Source organism: Cydia amplana, chromosome Z (genome assembly GCF_948474715.1).
Source record: "Cydia amplana chromosome Z, ilCydAmpl1.1, whole genome shotgun sequence".
Lineage (NCBI taxonomy): Eukaryota > Metazoa > Arthropoda > Insecta > Lepidoptera > Tortricidae > Cydia > Cydia amplana.
Genome location: NC_086096.1, coordinates 11,716,618 through 11,744,106, shown reverse-complemented (window position 1 = coordinate 11,744,106; position 27,489 = coordinate 11,716,618). Strand labels below are relative to the sequence as shown.

At 36.3% G+C, this 27,489-nt stretch overlaps 2 protein-coding genes across 6 annotated transcripts in view; both read right to left on the bottom strand.

Moving 5' to 3' along the window:
• Window positions 1-27,489, bottom strand: part of LOC134661332 (insulin-like growth factor 2 mRNA-binding protein 1) — a 98,928-nt gene that overhangs the window by 25,982 nt on the left and 45,457 nt on the right. Inside the window, exon 1 of one of the 5 annotated variants that reach the window (XM_063517355.1) lies at window positions 19,593-20,452. The exons of 3 other annotated variants lie outside the window; for them this stretch is intronic. In XM_063517355.1, the coding sequence (XP_063373425.1) occupies window positions 19,593-19,687 (95 nt within the window). In that variant the 5' untranslated portion in view covers window positions 19,688-20,452. Of the gene's footprint in view, window positions 1-19,592; window positions 20,453-27,489 lie in introns of those variants that run through there. One more of the 5 variants, XM_063517358.1, reaches the window with a different exon arrangement.
• Window positions 13,526-18,187, bottom strand: LOC134661940 (uncharacterized). Its single transcript, XM_063518193.1, has 3 exons — window positions 17,992-18,187; window positions 16,401-17,344; window positions 13,526-14,608 (listed from the first exon to the last, which is right to left on the bottom strand). The coding sequence occupies exons 1-3, from the start codon at window positions 18,092-18,094 to the stop codon at window positions 14,465-14,467; spliced, it is 1,191 nt and encodes a 396-aa protein (XP_063374263.1). The 5' UTR covers window positions 18,095-18,187; the 3' UTR covers window positions 13,526-14,464.

Here is a 27,489-nt window from a genome sequence, read left to right as displayed (position 1 = left end):
TCTCCGCTGTGACTAAACAGCTGTTTGCTTAGTTTGTGGACTTAGTCGCCTTAGTGTTGCTAGTATGATTTGGCTATTATTTTTTACTGTTTTTTTATATATATTAAGTTTACTATTTTTATGATTTGATATTCCTAAAAATATAAAATTACTTTAAGAGCATCCTGGGTTTGAAAACTAGCAACTGAAAAAAATAATTCTGGGTTTGCATCCCTATTAGCCCCGTAGAATACCTAATCCTAAATATTACGAGGTAGTAGAGGTCTTCATTTTACGGTAAGTAATGAACTAATGAGGCAGTCTCCCTCCATACACAAATAACCAAAATGTAAAAATAAACTTTAGGGTCAATTACAAAATTGCCGATTATCGCGGCTTCGTTGAGGGTTGTCAGTCCTTTATTCTCTCTGATGATGGTACATACTTTAAACTTGTTTGCTTGTTTTTAACTTCAGTTTTTACTTGTTTATTAAACCAAGGCTAAAGGCATTTTAGGAAAACTATTTTAAACTAGGCAATAATCGTAAAAAAGCGTTTCAACAACAGGTTTTTACTTTTACTACCTACCACTATACTTTATACAACAAAGTCCCCCGCCGCCGCCGCGTCTGTCTGTATGTATGTTCGCGGTAAACTCAAAAACCACTTACTGAACGGATTTTCATTTTCTTGCGGTTTTCATCTAATATGCAAAATTCAGTGTAGATGTACTACATATTAAAAAGCAAGGAACAAAGAAATATTGTCGGCGGCGGGGCACGTGCGGTGCGACGCGGGCCACCTGCCGACAGGTGCAGCGCAGCGCCAGCCGCGCCTTCACGCTGCACAATCAACGCTACCACCACGCCACCACGCCAGCTTGCTAAAGCCAGCGCAAATCTACAGTTCTTTCTACACTTATTTTTTCTATTACATTATTATTGTTATACTAGCGACCCACGGGTTAACAAATTAAACATAAACCTTCCCCTTGAATCACTCTTACTATTTAAAAAAACCGCATCAAAATCCGTTGCGTAGTTTTATAGATCTAAGCATACATACAGACAGACAGCGGGAAGCGACTTTGTTTTATACTTTGTAGTGATATATAACCTGGTTTCAGGAAGCTGACCCAAAAATATCCATCTCTATTACAATAAGGCACGTATTTAACCCTTCGATCAACACGGAAGGGATGCGGCATTCGCACTATTTCCCCTCTGCCTAGGTACAAGATCAACTGATCTAGCGCGGGTAATAAAACTAGTTGCGCTCGGATTTTTAACTAGACCGAGTCCAGACGCGCGAGTAGGGCTTGCAATTCGAATATTCGAATTTGTCGAATATTCGACCTGTTTTGATATTCGAATATTCGGCCGCTCAGGTTTCGAATATTCGAATATTTTTTATTACTATAAAAAAATCTATGTCATCCGCTGTAGTTACAGTTTCTGTGTGTTTTACGGGTATTTACAGTGAATGAGGAACGGTAGGTACCCAAATACGAAGGAAATAATATTTTTACTGTATTCCTCTCGATAGACTTCGTGAATATAGTGAAACCTAACTCAATATAAAAGAAAACGAAATAAAAAAAGTATGTTTTTTTTACGGTGCGTAAGTTTTAAGTTAAAGGGTCATTCTGTTTATTCAGTACAAGCGTACGTTAAGCGAATTTTTGAAGTCTAAACCTTGCCACATATCGCAATTCTCAAATTTAATCATACCAAACCTGCCCAACTTGGTAATCTAACCATGCACCTTTAGCTGACGAATAATCCACCCAGTACTCAACTAACTTTTTCCCTTAAATATTCCAATATTATATAATTAGCCGACCATTAGGAATAATAACTTGCCAAAACAAATAAAGTCAATAAAGATTCAAAATACAATGAAATTAAAGGCCTTTTTACAGGCCTCTGAGTGATTACAAGTTAATTTAAATCGGAAAATAATTACCTACTAAAAAAAATATCTTACATACCTAGGTGTTTGGATGGTTAAAGTTATATTATTTCACGCAACGACGCATTTATAATAAGTTTTATCTAGAAATATTAAATACGTCTAATTTTGGCGTTTTACTTGTTTTTATAAATGTGGGCATCTTATAAATAGTAGGATGATAAAATCTAGTCAACTAAGTGGATTTCTGCCAAATATCCTTAGTTTTAGCAATATGTGAAAAAAGCTTTTAAATAAAACGATAATAAACCGATTTCTCGTTCCTTTTCTTATTTTTTCGAATATTCGAATACGTCGTCAGAAAAAGTCGAATATTCGAATATCTGAAAGTTTCGAATATTTGCAAGCCCTACGCGCGAGTGAACACAGCAGCAGAAAAAATGCCTAATTGCTCGGTTTTTTGTTGTAAAAAGAGGTCGGGGACATCAAATTTACAAAAAGAAGGTGTCACATTTCACACGTAATATTTTTTTACATGTCATACGTTTAACTATATTTAAACACAATTATTATATTTTAGTCTCATGTAATTGCTGGATTTATCGATTTTTCTCGCCCAGTACAAATTGCGGATCGGTCGAGCAACAAATCCGACTTCTCGTCTCTTGACGAAAATGTGTTAGTGTGCGTGTTGTGACAGTTGTGACTCGTCCGTACACAAAAACAGATCGAGGTGTGCAAGATTTGTCTGTGTAGGGTGTCATTTTCTATGTATTTGTGTCGTCATTACAGATTGGATTTTGTATGCAAGTGTGTGAGAAGTGCGACTGTGTGCACGTTCCCCCCCGCGAAAAATGGCAGAATGATTTGAATGTCAAGATATCGCTTGGGCCTATCCCTTCCGACCTGTCGGAAGCCCGTGTTGATCGAAGATTTAACCGGTCAACTAATTAATCGAATTTGGGTAGTTTAAAAAAATAGAAATGGCTACTAAAATTAATAGTTTGGCAACAAAAAAGGACCCTTAAAATATGTCAATATGAGTTGTATTTTAATGCCGTTACAGCTTTTGATTATTTTTAGGCAGGTACCAAGTATTTATTTGGCAACTGAATTAATATACAGGAGACCATTTATGAAGCACATTTTAAAAAGAAAACGTCTATCTATTAATTAAAAAATGAAGTTCTTTTAAAATATTTTGTTTGGTCATTACACGGTCAACCTAACACGCTCCTCCTCGCTTCGCTCGTCGTCGCACCTATCTGTTGACTCTAGCAGAACACAGTGGTAACTATTGAATTTAGTAATTAAAAATTTCAAGATCTAATGGTATAATGGCCATTAGGCGTTTCATGATTATAGGCGGGTCAGCACAGTTCATAATGTATGAGAGCTCTACATGAATTCTCACACTAGAGATTTTTTGAGATGTGATAACCTATGTTGCAAATACTATATTTTTAAAAAAATCTCCACAAAATATGTCACATGGTTTTAATAAATCCAAACTATTATTAAAATAGAAAAAATATATCAAAACATGAATCCGACACTCGAGATTTTTTAATATGCAGTTCTCAAACATATACTCATTATGTATTTATATTTTCTCCCAGCTTGACACCAAAACCAGCTCCCAATAATTTTCTTTATTAAAAATATTTTTTTATATAAAAATAACAACTATGTGTACATAACAATTACATGTTAATTAAGCTCTGTATATTTACTATATCCTACAAAAAAATCTCTCACGTAAATTAATCCATTTAATTACTATTAACCATTTTTGTTTTGAAAATGTTTTCGTTGCTTCGAGAAAATGGACAGTGGGTTTGTTTTTCACTTTCTCAAATCTCTTTCTCATGTTAGTGTAACAACAAAAAATCTCCCACGTATATGTAATATTGTATGGAATAAAACCATTATTAAATCATCCAAGCTATTTAAATTACCCTAAATGGCGGATACTGATTCACTGTAGAGAACGTTTTATCGACTTCCATATCTCCGTCTCACTTCAATGTTCGCGGCAGACGATTGTTCCGCTTCAACAGCCGAGAGTTCGCGATACGGTCGACCGTTAATTTTCCCATGACTATCTTACCCAGTTTCATCGGTATGCGTTGCGCGCTTACTTAACACACCTCAGGCCAAGCTCCTATAAAACGCGCAATGCATGCATGCATTGCGGTATCTCCTATACGTCACATATGTCAGCTATGAGGCTATGACATGGCTATGACAGACTGTGGCAGTTAGTTCCAAACAAGTATACAGACTTGTCTACCCACCATAAAGTTTAGCGTAAAGAGAATATATCACTCCTTAGTGAAAAACCATACGGTTTGTGCGAAGTTGAGCGTTATGTCAATGCTAATAAAGATGATGGTTTGACTTACGGAAATGAATAATATAATATCATTTTATTTTATATTTCCAATTCCCGTTTCATTTACACCCAATATTAAATCTTTTTCCGTAATAAAATGCGTATATAATTACTGTCAACATCTGTATTTATTTTATTTCTTTAACCCCCGTTATTCATAAACGCGCTACAAACCTCAATTAGCTAATAATAGTAATAATCGTTTGTCCTTATCTGTCACTTTAACTTATGTATTTGTAAGTAAGGGATAAACATAATTGAACTAAATCAGGCCCGTAAAGTTTATGAATAAAGTGGTTAATCTTTATTGCACAAAAGAAAAACCTTATAGTACAAGAGGCGGACTTAATGCCATAAGGCATTCTCTACCAGTTAACGATGGCTTGTCCTCCGGCCCATTTGATCGATGACCTCCTTTGATTATTTATTTTTAATGGACGCCAAAATCCAGACAGGAACTTCGATTTTGACATTTACCACAGTAATGCAGTCGGTAGCAATGTCGCGCTTCAAAATTGCTGCAGTCGACTGCATTGCTGTAGAAAACGTGAAAAAGGTCATTCAAAGGGTAATAGGGTTATATACACCGCGGGATTTAATAACCCGAAAGATTTAAACCAACGATTTTAGAGCCTAATTAGAGTATATAAAGTTATATAACACATAGTCCAAAAACCCTTAATTTAAGAGATATTAATTATTTAAAACAAATCACAAGTAAAAAAATCTCAATTCTAACACACCCTTATGCGTGACGTAGCCACCAACTAATTTTACACGCAGACGCACTAACTACATGGTTATTAGCCAGTTTCACTTAATTAAGTTTGATATCCTACAAAAAGGTTTCACTACCGAAATTTTGTTCTGTTCTCAATCACGAGAGTACAAACTATTTACCTTTACGATAACTGGCTGATAGTTTGACGAAAATGACGAAATTGATGTCAATAAAATGACATATTTCATATGTCACACAAGATATGCGCAAGATAACATCTTTAAATTTGATTGACTGTAATAAATAAAATTCATTTAGCGGATATTCACTTTGTGTACGGATTTGGAAACCCGAAGAACTATGTGCTTCCGGCACGACGGACCCACTTCAGCCTAGAAGTTCGTAAATTGGCTAGACGAACAATACCCTGAGAGGTGGATTGGCCGTGGAAGCAACGTTCTAACCTGGCCCGCCCGGTCACCCGACTTAACGCCATTGGTTTTTTCTATGGGGAACTCTGAAAGATAAGGAAGGAATACTCAATACCAGTGAACTCTGGAGAAGAATTATTAATAAAAATTCGAACGGCTTCCGAAGAAATAAAGAACACTTTTGTAAACCTAAATAATCAAATCCATTTAAAATTAAATCTTTGTGCTGGAAACGGTGGTACACACTTCGAAAACCTAATTCATTAAATTAATAAAAAAGCGTAATTGTTTAACATAGTTGTTTATTTTACTTTACTCGGTATAAATCAACACATCGAGAATTTAAAATACGTACTGATAAGCATGATCGATATTTTAATAAAAGGTCATTCAAGTAATCATCCCTTTCCAGCTGTAGTATGAGTTAAAACAATAAGAGGCATGATTTCTTTCGGATATAATCATGGTTAATGGCTTTGGTTACCTCACTCAAAGGAAAAGATTTTATCGCAAAGTTTCAACAATAATAACTGCACTGTACCTACTGTTGTAGTAATTAATAAAGTTTTGATACAATTTGTGGTATTTTGAGGTGCCAATCAATTGAAATAATTTCAACGTAAACATGATCCTAGACATAACTTGACAATTCTTGTCATGGAACACATGTCACTGCATTCGCCGTGCATCGTATGATATCGGAGTGATTCATGAAATGTCATGCTCGCTCTCTGTTTCTCTACTTGAGATTAATTAAACTCGCTCACTCTCTGAATAAAGGTTTGTTCACAAAGAAGCGGTAAATTAATATGATTTAATTTGTACTGAAATAGTAGTTTAATTAAAATATATAATTGGACCCATGTTGATATAACATTATTTACTCGTACTGTCGTCAAAAATACGTGGTTTAAATCTTTCGGGTTATTAAATCCCGCGGTGTATAAAATGAAATGATGCATTAATAAAACTTTAGTTAATTAACAATATTATATTAAATCATTAACAACTTTGACAGCACGATCTCTTCGCAGGTAGGTGCTCTACAAGGAGTTTATATTACAACATTATTTCCAAGAAATAATCTCTCATTGTTACGAAAATGTTGGTAGGGTGGCTTTAGGTTACTTTTCGTTCATATCGTCTTGGATATGGGTGAACATGGTGTTAATACACTCAGTATCAATCAACCTGTAAAGATATTGTAGCCTGGCCTTTTCTCGAAAAGTCTTCTAGAAAAATTTACGCTCATGTCGTCTCGGATATGAGTATATTTGGTATCAGTGCATTCAGTATAATATCCTGAACACAAATATATGAGATGACAAGCGCGAAAGTGGTGAGGGTAGTTGCTATGACGCAAAGTTTTTACCATTTTTCTTTTAAACATACCATGTGGGGTACCAAATGAAAGGGCCTTGTGAGTAGATCACAAATATATAACACACTGTAACACTTTTACTACTTAATCCAACAAATTATTTGAAAACGTTCAAAAATTTCACAATGAGTTGAATTCCAACTGCTCTAAATTGACTAAGATAACTTGATCCCAAGTTTCCTTGCAATTATACGTAATCGAGGGCCAGGCTCATACTAGTTCTCATGTCGCGATGCGCTAACGCTAACAAAAACTAAGCGTTACGAATTGCTGACATTTGCTTCTTTTAGTTTCACTCTACTCAAGCATCGGATGACAGGATCGTTGAAAAGGGACAAACATATCCTTTGACGTTACGTTACTCTTCTCGTGAATTGTCAAATTTTAAAATTCGAAATTAGCTTTGGAATTTGTCCGGGTGGCTATTCGAAGTATAACTTGGTGGACGGTACTTACTAACCAAATAAGCTTGAGATCCAGTATCATAGATAGTTGTAAGACTTCAAGGGTCTATTTATATCTGACTGTGCATCCTGTATTCTAAACGTTTTGTGAATAGATATAAAAATTGACACCTATCATTTTTCACATAAACACAGACACTTTATGCATTGAATTATTAAACCTTAACGCAATGCCATAAGTCATAAGGTATATTTTCCTAATATACCTTGATGCTAATTCGAACTTTGTTATAAAAGATGTCATTTTATATAATTCGCGCGTGTATTTCACTCGTACTAGATGAAATATGTATTGGTGCGAGCGAGACGGTTGGGCGAATGATAACAAAATGATATCTTTTTGACATCTTAAACAAAGTTTGACTTGGCCTCTGTGGAAGCCTGGAAATACAGCATACTTCATTGACTTTTTATGCTGGAAATTGATTTAATAATTTCGAGAAAAATAAGTATGTTATTCTTCAATAACTTGTACAGTTACTGTCAAAAAACTAGAAATGTCCATTAATTGTGTAGAACATTATTAGCTGTTTGTTTCCAATATCATGCTGCTATTCTGCGAATATAGCAGTTCCTCAGGCAGATAAATTAAACATGATCGAAACAAATACTATTAACCACAATAGTAAACTTTTCTCTCAGTGTGGGATATTCTCGGTCATGAAAAACTTACAAAGTTATTGTTTTTTTCATTAAATCTATAATTAATATTATTGTCGGGAGAAATTCTGACCGTGTAGTCGTGTAAGCTTCATAGCCCATTCTTCAAAAAATCTCTAGTGTGAAATTACTGTTTAGGTAGTATAAAATATAAAATAAAAAAAATGTTATTTCTCAAAAACGGGAACAGATATCAAGTTGTTAATTCGCAGCCGGGTAGTCAATATGATATATAATTCACCCGTGTAGAAACATTTGACTGTGCAATTAATGTAACTTTAACTTTATATTGACTCCACTAATTAGGAATTTCGACTATAAGTATACTGACCATTGCGTATTGGTAAATTAATTTGAGGTGCAAGGACCGGAAAACCCCTTTTTACGCTTAATCCTATCAATTCGGTAACCCAATCGATTCGGTTACCTTATCATTCGGTAACCCTATCATACTGTTGCCTGATTGTAATGGTAAGCTTATTGAAACGGTAACCCTAACCTTTAACCGAGTTAATCAAGGGTTTTTAACAGATTTTCATTCAATTATGGTAACCTTTATTATCGGTTGCTTACTGGTTTGCTACATTTAAAGTAGTTTTAGTGATGTGCCGTCAGAACTAAAAAAAATATAAAAAATAATAGTTTAATTTATTTATATTTTGTTGATTTTATTTATTTCAATTATATCATTTGTTTAATTTATTTCGTTTATTTAGTTTATTTCGTTTATTTCATTTTCTTTATTTATTTTAATTGTTTTATTTATAATATAATAAGAAGACACCACACAGGTAGGTATAAAGATAAACAAAGAAACGGCAAAAAAAACTTGTTTGTGCTGGAGGCTTCATAGACCGCCCATGCCAACCTAGGTTATTCAATAATAAGTTGAATTTAAGTGTGCGTAAAGATTACAATCGTTTGAAGTGGTAAAAAACCTTATAAATCTTATAATGAGGTAACTGAATAGACTGGGTTTTTATTTCGGTTACCGGTAACAGAGGTTAACTCGATCTGATACGGTTACCGAATCAAAGTGTTACCTTATCAGACGGTTACCCGTTATGGTAGGGGTTTTTATAACCACTTCTAAAATAACCCTATGAAAAACCCCAGTTAAGGTAACCGGTTCCGGTCCCTGTAATGAGGTTTTTGTGTTAAAAGTGACCAATATTCATTAAATTTAACTGCTTTCGTGTTAAAATACTACCTAGCTGAAACGATATGCTCAGTTATGATTAGTTGATTACTTAGGTGTGAACAACTAGATGACAACTAAATTTTATGATCGCTTTACAATATTAGTTGCCAATATATTATTTTAAACGACAACCTATCACTTTAAGTTCCCTATAATTTTTTTAGGTGGCTTGATTTTGCTGCCAGTTTTTTTAATAATATGATGCTTATATTTGAGGCTAAAATATTTTTTTTGACGCTAAAATATTAACGCACAGCCAGATTATATTATTATATGCCCAATGAAAGTTCCTCTTTAATATTTTAGGTGCCCGGTTAATAATAAGCCTTACAATAATAACAGTAACATAATACTTTATGTGACTGCTACATAATGAAAGGCAGGTACTTAGCTCGTTTTAATTCATCACACGAGTGTTTTAATTCCCAATTATGTACAGTTTTATACATTGCTTTATCTACACATATTTGATATGTTCAGAAACCGTATGTTACGACCGAACGTATTTGTTATTTGTATTTGCACATAAATTATACACCTAAAGGCTTCGTCACACAGGCGTTTTCCGGGCGCGGCGTGAGCGGGACGCGCCGCTTTTACATACAAAACGCTCACGCCCCGCCAGGAAAAAGCGCCTGTGTGCCGAAGCCTTAATCCTTCCTCAAGAATCACTCTATTGATAGGTAAAAACCGCATGAAAATCCGTTCAGTAGTTTTCGAGTTTATTTCAAACACAAAAACAGACAGACGCGGCGGGGGGACTTTGTGATGAAGTATGTATATCTAATTCTGTATGTACGTTATTTTTATTTGTATGGTATATTGTTTTGTTTTGTGTTTTTTCTGTGCTAGAATTTTTTTATTGAATCTGAAACACCTACTGACATTACATAAATTTATTAATTTCCGATATAGGTTGTCTGGAAGAGATCGCTTTGTTTAACCTCTCTTCTTTTCTGTAACATTTGTATTGTTTTCTGTAATGTGGAGTGCAATAATAGTACATTGTGCAACGCGGGGTCAGAGAGATTATGTAGACGAGGTATATAATTCCCGACAGCCGCAGGCAGGAAATCAGTAGTGTCCGACCGAAACATATTTTTTTGCCGAAACCGAAACCGAAGGTTCGGCTTTCACTCTAGTTTCGGCCGAAACCGAAACCGAAACTTTTGCAGATTTATTAAAATCGTTGAAAAAATTTCATTTAACCGCTTTGATACACATATTATACCTTGTGCACTCGTATTTGCGTCATTTGACACATGACACTGACAACAGCAATAGAACGTAAAATATCTTGCACATCGAAATTACAAAGGAAGACAATTGCACTGCAAACGTTTACATTGTAAGTCTTTTTTTTATTTAGTGTTGGCCGGACACCACCGTTATAAATCGGTAGTCGTCTAAGTACTTAAATCAATATAATTTTTTCATTTTAGGTCATAACAATTCAATTCTATTCAATGTTTTATTCTAAAATATACATTTTACACGTCAAATTATTAAACATTATTAAATCTAGGTAAATTTTGTTATAAATCATTCATATTACAATAGTTATGAAACTTCTTCACAATCCTTTATTATACAAAAGTTAATATTGTTTAATTGTTTAATGTTAATAAAAAAAATAGTTATTAGATATTTATAACAAAGCATTATTAAATTTATTATATCTTCTTATTATTATTTATTAACCATATAATTCTAGCTTTATTTAAATCAAAAATAAAAATTCATTAAACGTCACAATTCGATACCTCAGCCTAGGTGTCATCTAGGGCTTCCAATACCGGGATCCCGGTATTTCGGGATCCCGGGATCCCGTCTTTTTAAACGCATTTTTCAATACCGGTATTTTTAAAGGCAATACCGGGATCCCGGTATTTAAAAAAATGAGAGAAATGCGCAGTATAAACCCTTTAAATCCATTATACTCGGCTGTACCAAAAAGCTTACTAAACGTCAGACGTATCTAGAGTTAGACCAAGAAAAGTCTGCAACGATTTCTATAGCACGCGCAGTGCAAGTGTTATATTAAACGTCAAACTTCTTTGAAATTATGACGTACAAATAACACTTGCACTGCGTACTGCGTATGCTATCAAAATCGTTGCAGACTTTACTTGGTCTAACTCTAACTGGTCTCTAGCCCGCATGTTATTATTGAAACAAGATCGTTGCCTAATGCGTCAGATAAATATTTGGTGGTTGATGAATCCTGAAGTTATGTGAGTGATGAATATGATGATAGTGACATTAACATTAACATAATTAGTTCTTATAATTTTATCAAAAAATAAAACGAAAGAGCAAGGATAACTGTAATAATGGCAAACCAGTTTTGACGGAAATTTGAAAAAATGTTGTCTAGTTGGTTAAGTTGGACTACAAATGTGACTGGTGAGGTGAAGTCAACAAATTGGATAAAATTATTGCCAACCTGGAGTGTGAAATAAAATTATTGTAAATGGCGGCATTGATTGTTTATTGTTGTAATAGCTTTTAGGACATATCTGATATTTCAGTGAGCCTTTCTAATTCCCCTTTTTAATAAAACTATATATTTTTAAGCGATTCATATCCAATACCGGAATCCCGGGATCCCGGTATTGATAAAGACAGTTTCGGTATTAATACCGGTATTGTGAGAAGTCCGGTATTTGGAAGCCCTAGTGTCATCCAATCGTAATCGCTTGCTGCGACAATCGATTTGAGTTAGTTACATCTCTATATACGTTAGTCATAATGTGTCAAAAACGTAAATAAGAATAATTCCACTATAAGACTGCGTCGACCGTCCAGTGGCGCCATCATTAGGGAATTGTGTTTTCTTAAAAACCAATCAATTTCTGTATACCTACATAAATATTGTTTTCCTACTTGCTCCCCAACTTTTGGTCTTTGTCACAGTTTAGTATTCATAGTACGAACTTACGAAGTACTATTTTGTATGTTTCGGCCCGGCCGAAAGGTTCGGCCGTTTTTTGGCCGAAACTGAAACTACGGCCGAAACATGATTATATGGCCGAAACTGGCCGAAACCGAAACCGAATCTTCGGTCGGACACTAGAAATCAGTTAATATTTGTATGTAAGTATGTATGTTCGCGATAAACTCAAAAACTACTGAATGGATTTTTATGCGGCTTTCAACTATCAATAGTGTGATTCTTGAGGAAGGTTTAGTGGGCGTTTTTTTTTTGTTGGACCCTACACTTTTTTTTCAAATTTGGGATTTTTTATGTTATTTCTACTCAGAATCACGAGCTCTTTCTATCCTAATAGGAGAAAAAAAGTGTCCCAAAACTTCCATACATTTTTCGATCTTTCCATTCCGCGACCGCCATACAAAGTCTATGAAAAATGGTGACGTAATGGAAATAAAAACCTTAGGACACGGTCGTGTAAAACGTTACGATGCGTTACAGCGGCGGGAGGGGGGGGTTTGAACTACGCGTTACGTAACATTGTTTTTTAGCCCTTCGGAACTTTTCGCCACTTTATTGTAGGTACTTTACGCTACATAATTGTGGCCTTTAGGTAAAAACATGGTCACTTGGTGGTTACGTAACGTTTTACTAGGGGGAGGGGGGGTACAGAAAAACGTTACGGCGCGTTACATGGGGGCAGGGGGGGTCAAAAATGTCCAAAAATTGCGTTACGTAATACTTGAACGCTCCCCTATAATGAAATTGACCAATCACAACTCGCCGCGGTCGAGGACGATAAACAAAACGATAGCTCAAATTAATTACAGGATTAAACGAACTTACCTGAAGTGAAGTTCTATCCTGATTATATGTAGTGCTTAGTCCGAGGTAGTAATTACATGTAGTATCCTGATTCCAGCGTCTAACGTCGCGATTTCAGAGCCTAAAAACAAAATTAACCCTACCTGGCAACACCACGGTCACCACACTTCATTAAGTTCAGAGCTAATTAAGAGGGTAAGAGATTAAGAGGGAACTCTTAATCCTGGGAGGGAAGGGAACTTCCTACCTCGGACTAAGCACTACATATAATCAGGATAGAACTTCACTTCAGGTAAGTTCGTTTAATCCTGTAATTATATTTGTGCTTAGTCCGAGGTAGTAAATACATGTAGATGTTCAGAGAAAATTAATAAGCATTATTTATTTACTTTCAGATTTTTTAATGGAAAATAGACTTATTATCTCACATTTTGTATTTTATGTACTTACTGTATTCTTAACAGTTATTATGATATCAAGTTAAAACAAACATAGAGATTAAACTTTAAATAAACTTCGGAACAGTCTTACATATATAACTCTTATAAGCTTCTTAACAGTTAATCAACATAAACAATTTGTTTGTACTGTCTTAGTACAAGTTTCAACTAAAAAAATAAAAATAAAACGTAACTCAGGACTTGACCCTTACAATAAAAGTTATACTAAAAACAAAACATTCTAATCTCCGAGCACTGCTCGGGCAAATTGAACTTGGTCATTAACCATATTAGTTAGTGGTTTATTATAATATCGTGCAAATGTGTGCGACCTTGATGACCAACCTACAGCCTTCATTATGCTGTCTACAGTAAGACCTTCTCTGTGTGCTCTAGAGGAAGACGCATGTCTAGTGGAATGAGCAGAAAATCTAGATATATCCACCCCACTATCATTCATAATTTGTTTCAGCCATCGACTCATGGTCTGAGTGGAGGCCTCTCTGATAGGACTTTTAAAAGTAAGGAAAAGGTTCTTGAGGGAACTATTTTCCTGTCGTACATTTTTAGTAATTTCTAAATATTTAATTAAAGTTTTAGTCGGACATATCTCAGGTTTATTACTTAAATATGGTATGCTAAGTATTGTTGGAGGACGCCTGGGTCCAGAAGTCTTCAGAAGGTTTGTAATTTGTATCGTGATACCATCTGTAGAGGTCTTAATATTATTAATTTTAATATAAAAAACAGTCTGTACTCTTTGGCCTATTGCCAAAATCAGTAACATTGCTAGTTTCTTTGTAAGTAATTCTAGTTGTAAAGATTCTAATGGATATAGATTTCCTAAGAATGTTAATACTGTGTCCGGGTTCCAAGTATCATTATACTTGGGTTTCATAGGGCGCAACTTATAAAATCCTTTAAATAGGCGCTTAATTCTCTCATCTGTGCCTATGTGGCTGCCAATTATAAGGGATAACGCTGAGCGATAGCAATTCAGTGATTGATACGACAGGCCATTCTCAAAACAGTTTGTTAAATATGATATTATGATAGGGACTGATGCACTAAATGGATCTAAGTTATTACGTGTACTATAAAGCCACCACTGGCGTAAACAACTATTACATATATTGTTTAATGGAGTTCTTAGATAATGAAGCAATCATGATGTCAATTGAACGTTCTGCAATTAATCTTCTTTTAAACGCTTCCCTGATAATTTGCACGCCGCCAGGATAAGTTGAGTCTGAAGTGGGTGTGGAGTTCTGAAAGGAGACATGAGACACTTCAGATGGTCCGAATGTTAGTATATCTGATATTACCATAGATTTTAAAAGTGGATACCAAACTTGAGATGGCCATAGAGGAAATACTAGAATGCCTGTGGCCTTTTCTGATTTAATTTTATTAAGAACTTTTAGTAGAATACCAAAAGGTGGGAAGGCGTAGAAAAAGGTAGAATTCCATTTGACTGTGAAAGCGTCAATGTTCCAGGCGAAAGGATCCCTGTGCCATCATATATATTTGTCACATTTATGATTAATTCGTGACGCAAACAGGTCTAATTCGGGAGCGCCGAATTTATTAACAATCATATTAAAAATATCCTGTGCAAGTTCCCACTCAGTATATACATTAAAATTGCGAGATTGAAAATCAGCCTCAACATTTTCTTTTGATTTGATGTAAGATGCGAAAATCCACAGATTTCTCGCTTCACACCACCTCCTTATCTGTCTAGTAATATCATTTAGTAACGGGTATTGCACCCCACCCATACGGCTAATATATGCTATGGCAGTTGTGTTGTCTATCCTGAGAAGAACTTCACAGTTATTATATTTGTCTGCAAAGCATCTTAGAGCAAAGAAAGCAGCTAAAAGTTCTAAATAGTTAATGTGCTGATTGCGCTCCCACTCAGACCAATTGCCCTGTGTACTTTGGCCATTACAAAATGCACCCCATCCCATAAGCGAAGCATCAGAGAATATTTCTAAGGAGAAGTTATATTACTTAATGTGATTGCTCTTTATTAAAATGTTCTCTTTCCACCACCTTAAGTCTGTTTTAATTGGTTTATTTATGTTCATAATTCCTTCAAAATTATCCTTATGGCATTCTAGAGCTAAAAACTTTTCCCTTTCTAAATTTTTTGTGTATTAAAACCATAAGGATTTGCTATGCAAACTGATACTAAATTTCCTAGTAATTTTGCAAATTCTGTAATACTGCATGATTTAATTTTAAGGAAGTCTTTAATTAAGGAGTATAAATTCTTGCGTTTCTTTAGTGTAGGGCTTAAAATCATGTTTCTTGAATTAATAGTAAAGCCTAAATACTCTTTCACTTGGGATGGAGTCATAGAGCTCTTTTCATAATTAATTATGAAACCTAAACATTGTAATCAATTACATGTTGTTTGGGTGTTATTTAGACATTTCGTGTAAGTACTCCCAAGACAAATTATGTCATCAAGGTAGATAATAATCCTAATACCTTGTTCTCTAAATGTTTCAATAGCCGGTTTAAAAAAAATAAGTAAAAACTAGAGGAGCCGTAGACAACCCGAATGGCATACATTTAAACTCGTATAATTTCTTATTGAATGTAAATCTTAAATATTTCTTATGTGATTCATTTATAGGCACCAAATAATATGCATGTTTTAGGTCAACAGTGCACATGTAGTCATCTGTTGTGACTAGTTTACATGATGTCCTAATATCTTCCAGCTTGAAATGTTTTGTTATAATAAATTTCTTTAAACATTTTAAATTGAGAATGAATCTGTGAGATCCATCTTTTTTAGGGATAGTAAAAATACTAGACAAAAATTGCCCTTTGCTTGATTGACATTGGGTAATTACAATAAGTTTATGTATTTCCAGAGTAATATTTCTCTCAGAGGCATTAAATGTATTATTAAGAGGTACATTATGTTGATTTGGTTCACCATCAAAAGGAATGGAATATCCATTTATCCATTTTAGGATTGTTTCATCATCTGTCATAAATGCCCAAGATTTATAAAAATGTTTAAGGCGGGCAGCAAAATACCTTTATGTGTACTTCGCACGACCTCCTCGATGGTGGGATGTAATTGGTCGGCGGGTTGACCTCACTTGTTGTGGTGGACGTTGATGGCTGCGCTGCGGCTTGTAGGTTGGAACCTGATTGCTTTGGTATGGTCTTGGTTTGTAATTCATGTTGTTTGTTGTAGGCGTGTACTGGTTTGGGGCGCTTTGCCGCTTGGGATTCTGATAGTTTTTTTGGTGTGTTTTTGGGTTTTAGAATGTTGATTGTGCGTTTCATTGCAGAGGATGTCTTTACTGATTCCTCGAGTTTAGAGTATAAAAACTCAGACCTCTTGTTTTCACTTAGGTTTTGTGTCAATGACTTATCCATAAATGATGCAATCAGCTTTCTGCGAATTTGAGTGTAATTGTAATGCAGGTTACTGAGTAGTCTTATGCCGTCACTCAGGGACTTTATTGCTTGTAATTTGTCAAAATCTTTCTTAGTTAGATCATTAACTGTCTGAGTAACTAACGCAATTGCTCTACCCAGGTCTTGCTGTCTATCTTTCAGTATGTTGTCTCTATTAGTCATGGAGTTGTTTAGTAAACCTGCAAATTCTGTATTTAATTTTGGAGCATCTAACAATTTGATGTTTCTCGGGATCTTAGTCTTTGATAGGGATTCCTGCATCTCTTCATTCGTCCCATCTGTTAGTATGGTATTGATTATCTTACCAATCTCTGATTTTATTTCAGCTCCATAGTTAGTATCATCATCCTGACCCCCTTCTCCGAGGGCAGCCAGGATGTCTTGGGGCAGTTCTTCTACTATCTTGACATCACCTTCATCATCTTCGTGTTCCTGATGGTGTTCTTGAGTTTCTTCTGGATTGTCACTATGAGCATTATCTTCTTCTTCCAACTTATTATAATTTTCATCCACACTATTTTGTTCCAAAATTGATAATGTTTCTGGATCCGCAGCTGAAATTTTTTCCATGTGTTAGATTTCAATGACAATAAGGTAAGTACTTAGGTTTATACCCAAGTCCACACTATGATACCCAAATTTCAGAGCCAACTTGGCTAGTGAACCGAGCACCCAGCAAGGACCATTAAATATAGGGCCATATCACACCTCTTGTGGTATCTTCTTAAAAATCAACATAATATCTCAACGAGATCCTCCCCTTGATCCAAGGGAATCTGGGGGTATGATTAGATGTTTTCATCTAAGTTAATTTCCCCCAACGGGGACATCGGGTCTTAGAAACTCGAAGGAACCCGTGTGTCATGTGAACAATTCAATCAATCAATCAATCATTGATTGATTGATTGATTGATGTGAACAATTGATATTTTCTTAAGAATCCATAATATCTCAACGAGATCTTCCCCTTTTCCATCGGAAATGGGGGTAAGGTAGAAGACCAGATAAATCCTCTCACCGAGAGAAACGGGTTTCGAAACTCGAGCAACCCGTTATAGGTTATGGATAATTTTACACTCATATTCATAGTATCTCAACGAGATTTTACTATGCCGAGGCAATAAACATTCAAAATAACCTGCTACGCGTGGAAAAAATACTGGTATAGCGAGTCAAAATTCAATGTTTGATTAAAGCTTACCTGTCATGGCTTCCTTGTATCTTTGTATTTTCCTTTCCATCTTACGTATCTTCCGTAACTTACGTGCATCACCATCCTCACCTTCAATAAATCTTTTAGGCATCTTTTTTCTCACAAAATATGTAATTTTTCACATAAAACAATGTATAAAACTATTTATTTTCACGGGACGCGAACCGTCAGTTTTCGCGCTAAAACAGGAATGAAGTGTGGTGACCATGGTGTTGCCAGGGAGGGTTCATTTTTTTTAGGCTCTGAAATCGCGACATTAGACGCTGGAATCAGGATACTACATGTAATTACTACCTCGGACTAAGCACAAATATAATTTATGATTTCAGGTTGTATAGTAGAAACAATTGTTTCATAAGTCAGAAACGCGCATGTGACACCCTTAATATAGAAAGATCCATAGACTACGAAAACTGCTTGGCGTTGCTTGTTAGTCTCCATAGGCTACGGTGGCCAAAATCAAGAAAAAAACTGTTTATTAATTGAATTTAGCACGGAGCAAGTACCAGGGCCTCATGAGTTACGAGAAGGTGTCGTTGACCAACCAACCGGCCGGGCGGTTAGGAGCTTATGAAGGTATCGCGGCTGCTCGCGTATCGTAGCAGTATACTTTTGGTTTGTTTACCTATAGTCCTATATGATTCTACTAATTTAAAGTATTATTTTTGTTGACTCGTAGAAAAAGTATTATATACAATAATGATATAATCATCAAGCTATTCAATCTCGTACCGAATAACGGTACTCGACTGAAAATCTCTACATTATATGTATCACGATTTTATAAAATACTATTGTGCTCTTATCATATTAACAGCAACGGCTTTAAACAATATAGTATCCCATATTTACTTGGCATCAATGTTGAACAATTTTAGGCCAAAAACTGTTTTTTTATAACTTTTGTGTTAATAAGTTTAAAATTAAAATCCTAGACTCATTTTTCGAAACGTCAAAGACGAACCCAAGTATGTAGATTTCGTATATCTAAGATCCTTCACAGCAATCTAGTTACGAAAAAAGTATTATTTTATTTTAGACAATATTAAAAAAAAGCATTATAAAAAGTAAGTACCTATTCATTTCTTTCAAAATCCGGTAGACAAAAATGGAGATAAGAGATTGAAGAACCGATACCCGTTTGTCTTATAATAGTTATAATATGTACATATAAATCTATTTGTAGTGCAAATATGATTCAAAACTTGTCATAAATCGATGAATACCGCAGGTAGCCCCTTAAACCCGGCGGGGCGGGTCGGTAGTTTAAGATAAGATTACTTAATCATTCATGTTTCAAAGTCTATAATTATTACTTAATTTGTAGGAAACGGTTTGTTTTGTTTAGGTAGGTACCTAATAAATTACTGTCTCGATTCTCGAACAACATTTGATGTAAGTAATAGGTACAGAAGGTCCAATCCAAGCCAACGTAATGAGATTGCTAAGAGAAAAAGGCTCTCGTGACTCTCTGCCTGCTTGATTTTAATTAATATCATGAATTAATACCTACGGACTACGGTGTATGGTGTAACATATAATAAATAAAGCGAATAAAGTAACAATGACATTTTTATACTTATACTAACCTGAGATCTTGGGAATCGTCTTGTTCAAATATTTGATCATGATCTTCTTGTGATAAATTAAGCTCGCTGAATTGCTGCTCCACGGAATTCGACATTTCACTTATATTCAAGACACAATTATTTCGATAAAATACTGAACAGGTAGAATTACTTTAGAATTTCTATATAAAAAAACACTATGTCAAATTATCACGTTTTCCATAAAATCCTGGGTATGTGTGTAATCCGGAGCGCAAAGTGGGAATACTGCTAGTCCCAGCCACCGTCAAGACGCCCTTCGCCGCGTATCCTGAGCGCGATAATGTTGAGCGTCGCGAGGTACTTCCGCTGGTGAGCCGGCCGGTGTGTACATACACGTGGTTGCTTGGTATTCAACGTATCTGTTTATTTTTGTATTACATAATACGTATGGTCCGAAGTAAGCAAGGTACGGCGCGGAATGCGACCGGTGACGGCGGACTGATCGGCGGACAGCGGCGTCGCTTTGCCGAGCGAGCGGCGGACTCGCTCGGTAAACGATTCGGAGAAGGGATGGACGCGAGTAGCACGTGTGCGCCGCCGTGTGTAAGGTACGGTGTGCCGGCTATCAAGATCACTTCTCAACTGAGCTGCCTGGCTAACTGATGTGGTACTTCGCGTGTGTGACTAAACGGACGACAACGCCGCCGAGTCGATTCTCTGTGCATCCATTTCGTGCAGATTTTGTTTGAGAATGCGCGCGCTGGGCGTGGTTCTGCTCGGGGCCCGAGGGGAGAGCGAGCGCGGTACGAGTTTAGTGAAGCGCGTGTATCGATTAACTTGTATCGAGATTAGTAACAGGTGATTTTATCTTTGATAATCTAGTAAACATTAAACAAGTTCCAAATCCTATAAAAATCGTTGATATCTCATTATAAATAATTAATTTGTCATTGAAGAAGTTACTTAGGTACCGAGATTTTAAAGGTGCCTGCTTAAAATGATATCAAAAATAACTGAATTATGGCACGATCACCTGGGTGACATTATCCCAAGAAATGCTTCGTATAGATTTCAGTGATAAGCTACGCAAAGACAGACTCGCGAGGTTTAGGTTCAAGTGGCGAATTTGAAAGAATTACCTATTCGCACGTTTATCGTCAACGTTTTACACTACCTACATATGGCCCTTTACATTTTCGACGTAGAGTCTGTGCGGAAAGAGAAGAGTAAAATATATTATAGTAGGTACGTCTAGCAACCCTTAAAAGTAATTCGCTAAATTATGTAATGTGTTGGGATTTTGTCATAAACCACTGAAATGACTAGTGAAGTGAATTCAAATGCCTACCAAAGATACATTATTGGATTAAGAAGTTTGTACTTGTGAATGAAGATCATATACTTATCATATACAGGGATTGATATATGTACGTCGTTTTTTAGCATTAGGAAAAACTCCACAGAGGTAAGCGTGCAGTTTTATAAGTTTTTTTCTACTCCCATACTTTTATTTGTCATTTAAAGGGTCGTGCACACACCTTTAAATCCTACACTACCTTATAAGTTATATAGCTGGTCAACCAAATCTTGTCAGTAGAAAAAGGCGCGAAATTCAAATTTTCTATGAGACGATATCCCTTCGCGCCTACATTTTTCAAATTTGCCGCCCTTTTCTACTGACAAGATCTGGTTGACCAAGTATAGCTGTCAAGACAAGTCTTTAGTCTATTCCCCAAAAAAGCATTTGTGTATAGGGGCTATTCATGAATGACGTCATTTCAAATTAGGGGGGGGTCTGGACATCGGATGATGGTAGCATGACGTAGGAGGAAACGGGGTCATTCGAAGCATGATTTTTGGATGATTTTAGGGGGGGACGGGGGGTCAAAAATCGTCAAAAATAGATGACGTCATTTATGAACAGCCCCATACACGCAGTATCTTTTTGGCACTTTTTCGATACTTCGTATAATGACCCGTGTAAAATATATTGAATGAAATACATTGTTGCCAACCTTATTTTAAATGTCATCTCTACAAATTACAAATAAGTGAACCATAGACATGTTTTTTATTTATTTCATTCTTCTTTTTTCGCCCGTACCCTCCATTTTTGCTACTTCTTGAACGAAAGATATTTATTAAATTTACAATTTTATTTCAGTGGTAGTAGAAAATTTTTTGTATGCAAACGGTTGCATAAATACTATACTTATTAAGAATTATATAATGGAATTATACTTGGTCAACCAGATCTTGACAGTAGAAAAAGGCGGCAAATTAAAAAATTGTAGCCGCGAAGGGATATCGTCCCATAGAAAATTTGAATTTCGCGCCTTTTTTACTGACAAGATTTAGTTGACCAGCTATATCTAATGGTATAATGTAGCACGGTCCACTCTTACAATTTACTTCTAAATTTTACCGCATCGATTTTTCTAAGTCTTTTTTAATTGTATGTCGCAGTTCTAAGTTCTAACCTAACCCACTTTTCTAGTAGCAGATGGTTTCTGTGAACATCGCAGTTCTAACCTAACCCACTTTTCTAGTAACAGTTGGTTTCTGTGAAGGTCGCAGTTCTAACCTAACTAGGGTTGCCACATACATGGTCGGGATTTGGCGGGATTCTCCCGATTTTTAGCATGTTTTCCCGATTCCCGACAAAGTGGAAATTGTCCCGAAAAACAGTCGAGCGAGCGAGCGACCCTTGTCAAGCCAAGCGCGTCAGCGTTATAAAAACGTCTATGGGCAGAGCAGCTGACGTAGTGCCAATAATGTAAAATATCGTTGTTTTTAATACAATTACTTTAATTTGAATGTAGTTTTTTTCCCGACTTAAGTCTCAAAATCCCGAAAAATTGTAATTTTTTCCGATAATAGCGCCTTTCGATCTGTCAACCCTAAACCTAACCCACTTTTCTAGTAGCAGTTGTTTTTGAAAGGTTTTTGAATGCGCAGTTCTAACTTAACCCACTTTTCTAATAGGTATCAGTTGGTTTCCGTGAAAGTCGCAGTTCTAACCTAACCCACTTTTCTAGTCGAATGAAATGCACGCACCCGATTGGCTGCTCGTGTCACGTGGACTGATTTCGGTCCACCTGCGACTCTGCCGATTTTTCAAATCAAACGTAACCAACCTTATTATGTCAGATTATCATTCCTTTAATATGCATACCTCTCAATCAAACTGCTTAAGACATGTTTTTTCTACCAACCAATTCTTAAATCTTGCAAACCAAGTAATTATTTTGCAGCTCGACTATTCATGCAGATAAATTATAACAGAAGCAGATCGATATTGGTTTTAATGTTGACCGTTTGTTAATTGTTTGCTGAACATGAGTTGTAGATCGATTTTTGTTTATTGCCAACAAAATGTTTGTATGCTGTCAAAATTTTTATATTTTTGCATTACGCTGAGTTCCTTTTTCCGTCCGTTCCTTTTATTCTATACCCTCTCTTAGGTAAGTAACCAACCACGATGTGACGTAAATAAATGTACTTATTGTATTCTATTCAAATGAAGGCATTTTTTTTAAATATCCGTTGAAAAACGGCTGATCATTTAATTACTTCCCTAAGTTAAGTACCTAATAGTTATTAACCTTTTCGCCGCCATTGACTTCAATACATTTCGTGCCCCACATGGGCCACATGCCACGACTTGAGTGATGTTTACTTGCAATTTTTTTTCACATGGCGACGACACTTTATTACTTACTTCATTGAAGTGGCGACGAAAAGGTTAATCGTTTAATCACTGACTGTTTACATCAGAGATGATGAGCCGATTTTTTGACTTCCACGGATGCGGATGCGGATTTTTAAAGGCTCACATCCGCGGATGCGGATGCGGATTTCAAGATAGGTACATAAAAAACGTCAAATATTACATTTTAGTCATTATTATTTCAAAAAACCGGCCAAGTGCGAGTCGGACTCGCGTTCCAAGGGTTCCGTACATTAAGTCCCACTCACGCTTGACTGCTCATTTCTAATAGATTTTTTTGGCTAATGACAAAATTACCTAGCAGTCTAGCACTTACGCCGATGCTAAGACGTTCCCGTACCGACCTGTTCCACATCCGCATTAAAGTCCGCATTGATTTTATGCGGATGCGGATGTTGAAAATAATGCGGAAGTTCCGCGGTTGCGGATATTCGCAACATCCCTGGTTCACACTTAGGGTTGCCAGATCGAAAGGCGCTATTATCGGGAAAAAATATCAATCTTTCGGGATTTTAAGACTTACGTCGGGGAAAAAAAAACATTCAAATTAAAGTAGGTAATTGTATTAAAAACAACGATATTTTACATTATTGGCACTACGCCAGTTGCTCTGCCTATAGACGTTTTTATAACGCTGACGCCCTGGACACGAGTCGCTCGCTCGCTCGACGACAGTTCAGAACTTGAAATTATTGTTTTATAACATGCAGCTGTTTTTCGGGACAATTTCCACTTTGTCGGGAATCGGGAACACATTCTAAAAATCGGAAGAAACCCGCCAAATCCCGACCATCTGGCAACCCTATTCACACTACCGGCGAGGGCGGCGCGAGTAAGTACTTTTCTCCCGGAAAAATATTAATTGGCAGAATGAGACGGAAATGAGCCTACATGAAAAGACGTAGGTACTTATGGCCTAAAAGAAAGCAAGGGTATATATATACATAACCGTCCTAAAACACGCATCGGTAAGGACTAGGGTTGCCAGATGGTCGGGATTTGGCGGGATTCTCCCGATTTTTAGCATGTGTTCCCGATTCCCGACAAAGTGGAAATTGTCCCGAAAAACAGCTGCACGTTATAAAACAATAATTTCAAGTTCCGAACTGTCGTCGAGCGAGCGAGAGACCCGCGTCGACCGCGTCAGGCAGAGCAGCTGACGTAGTGCCAACAATGTATAATATAGTTGTTTTTAATACAATTACTTTAATTGGAATGTTTTTTTTTCCCGATTCAAGTCTCAAAATCCCGAAAAATTTATATTTTTTCCCGATAATAGTGCCTTTCTATCTGGCAACCCTAGTAAGGACAGTTAAAATAATCGAGTAGGCTAGCGGAGTCGACCGATAACATAGGTACTAATTTTTGGTGTCATTAAAAACTACGTGTTAATATTTAAGTCCAGTAAATGTTATGATTTTTCGATTTTATTACACGTATCTTATCGACATTAGTCAACCGTGTTCTAATCACTAAAAGCAATAGCAGTTCGTGAAGTATATTTGTTACTGGGTCCGTGCCACGGCGCCCCGCGCCCATGCGTTTTGTACAGCGTTCGCCCGGGGCCCGCGGAGGGCGGTCGCCTGACACCGCCTACTTCGTCTGGTACAGGCGTCATCCGCCTCGTGTCCCGCTTCACCTTAACATTAAGTAGTCGAGACGTTGATCCAAGGAGAGAAAACGCCCTTGCTTACTTCAGCAGACCACCCTCGCTCCACATTAGGTATCCCTAAACCTAGGTATTAGGTAGCTATACTCAGCTTACCAATATATCTTTTTTTAATTCGTACATGTTAGTTATTTTCTAACGAATAACAAATAAAAGCAAGATTGTCAACAATAAATAAAGTAAACAAGTAATTTAGCTGTAGTAGTCGGCCGGGCAGTATGCGGCGTACGACAACGGACTGAACCAGACGTGTGCACAGGCAGGCGCGGGCGGGCATAAAGCACTACCGCCGCGCTGCCGCGCACATGCACGTGCTGCGAGCGAACAGTCGCACACTCATTAAGTAATAACACACCACTGTAACTTCGCCAGCCCAGCGCCACTCATTTATACCAGGCAATGGTATCTAGGTGTGAAGTGCTCAACATGTGGAACGCAATGCTATAATGATGCGAGAAAAAAAAATAAGTGGGTTACCTTATATTATATGCCAAATAAATATTTTCTAATAAATATTTTTTAACGCCAAATAAATTTTTTTTTAACGCCACATGAATATTTTCTATTTCTATGCCATCTACCAAAAGTAGGTACCTACCTAAAGTCTATTTTTTTATTCGGTAGACTGAAATGACAGTTAATAGTATGAAATGACATTTCATGTTCATACTATTAACTGTCATTTCAGTCTACCGAATAAAAAAATAGACTTTAGTTACTTACATTATCAAAAAACATGCCAATGCCATTGAACAAGTAAAACGGTTTTTTGTATTTTTTAGTAGGTAGGTACTTAATTACAATTTGCAATGTAAAACTATGGTAAAACTACATACTTATTTATAAAACAAAAATCTTATTTTTTTTTTAGGGTAGGTACCTCCCCTACACGTAAAGTGAGGGTTTAATTTTTTTTCGCATCAACCCTACACTGTGGGGTATACTTGGATAGGTAAGTATTTCAAATTTAAATATTTTCCATAGTATCAATATCCAGGGAGGAAAATGAGGACTACGTTTATTAGAGAATAGGTCGTCCCCTTTCCTCTTAAGGGTAATTAAAATTAAGTATTGCAGGTTCCTAAAATATAGTTCCTAATACTTATACTTAAAGTAGCCGAAAACACCTCGCGTGATTTGTGCACAGTAAACATTAACCCCTAAGCTATTGACACCGCCAAAGACCTATTAAAGCATATTTTTTTATTATCCTCTTTACAAAGAATTAAAATCAAAACACACTTTCCGGGTATAAAATCCGTAGGTATGTACAGTCAGCAGAAGTTGCTAAGCGGCGAGGTGTTCAAAATGATCTTGACGCGACTTTATTGTTAATGAAATAAGAGCGTGTCAAGGTAATTGTGTACACCTCTCCCGCTTCTTCTGCTGCTGACTGTATGCGGCCATTCACGCCTCGATTTTGACAGATGATGTAGATGGCGCTGTACGGCTCCGGCTACACAAATGACAATTCAGTGGTGCAGTATAACGCCATGTTATGAGACAGTCGGATATCATCAAAAAAATTACATCCCTACCCTAGCCAATGATTTATAACTTAAGATAGGTTATAGACGTTCCAAAATTGAAGCGCTTACCTTGTGACAAATTGGACAAGTTGCTTTTAGTCCCGGCTGGACAAGCGAGAAATGTGCACGTGCTAACGAGCTCCCGCACACCGAAAGAGAAAGAGAGGACCTTATGTTTGACAACGAGTGTGACAGAGATGGACGGAATGAGAAAATTAATCAATAATAACAGATTTCTTCCTAGGCACAGAAATAAATATGGAATGAATAGTTTGCGCGAGAGACACTTCCAAAGTGGTAAAATGTGTGTCCCCCCCCCTGTAACTTCTAAAATAAGAGAATGATAAAACTAAAAAAAATATATGATGTACATTACCATGTAAACTTCCACCGAAAATTGGTTTGAACGAGATCTAGCAAGTAGTTTTTTTTTAATACGTCATAAATCGCCTAAATACGGAACCCTTCATGGGCGAGTCCGACTCGCACTTGGCCGCTTTTTATTTTTAAGACCAAATGTTTGTTAGAGAAATTTTATCCTGAATAATAATACTATCGATTAGTATAATAAAATAGGGAGTGTTTGTTTTTTTTTTTAATTTTAGTTGGTTCGAGTCCCGGGCGAGGCAAGCGAGTTTTAGAAAATCTTTGAATGCATTTTTGTTTATTTAAAAAAATAAAGGAATGTCTCCTTTAAGTAAAATGAGCCAGCTAAAGGATTTAAGGTAGTTTCCCTCGAGGGCCCGACTTATCTTTCCACACTGTATAATATCATTGACCCTAGCCACCACTTTTTAAATGAACTGTATAATTGAAAAGACAAGAGAAGAAGGGAAACCTAGAATAACTTATCTCAGCCAAATAAAAAATAATACATACGTCGTATGAGGAAATTAAAAGACTGGCACAAGAAAGAATTGGCGAAGAGCAATGCTGATGATGATGAAAAAGTAATAAAAACACTCCACGGGGCGCAAAGGCTAAGAAAGCATCGATTTCAATATTGGA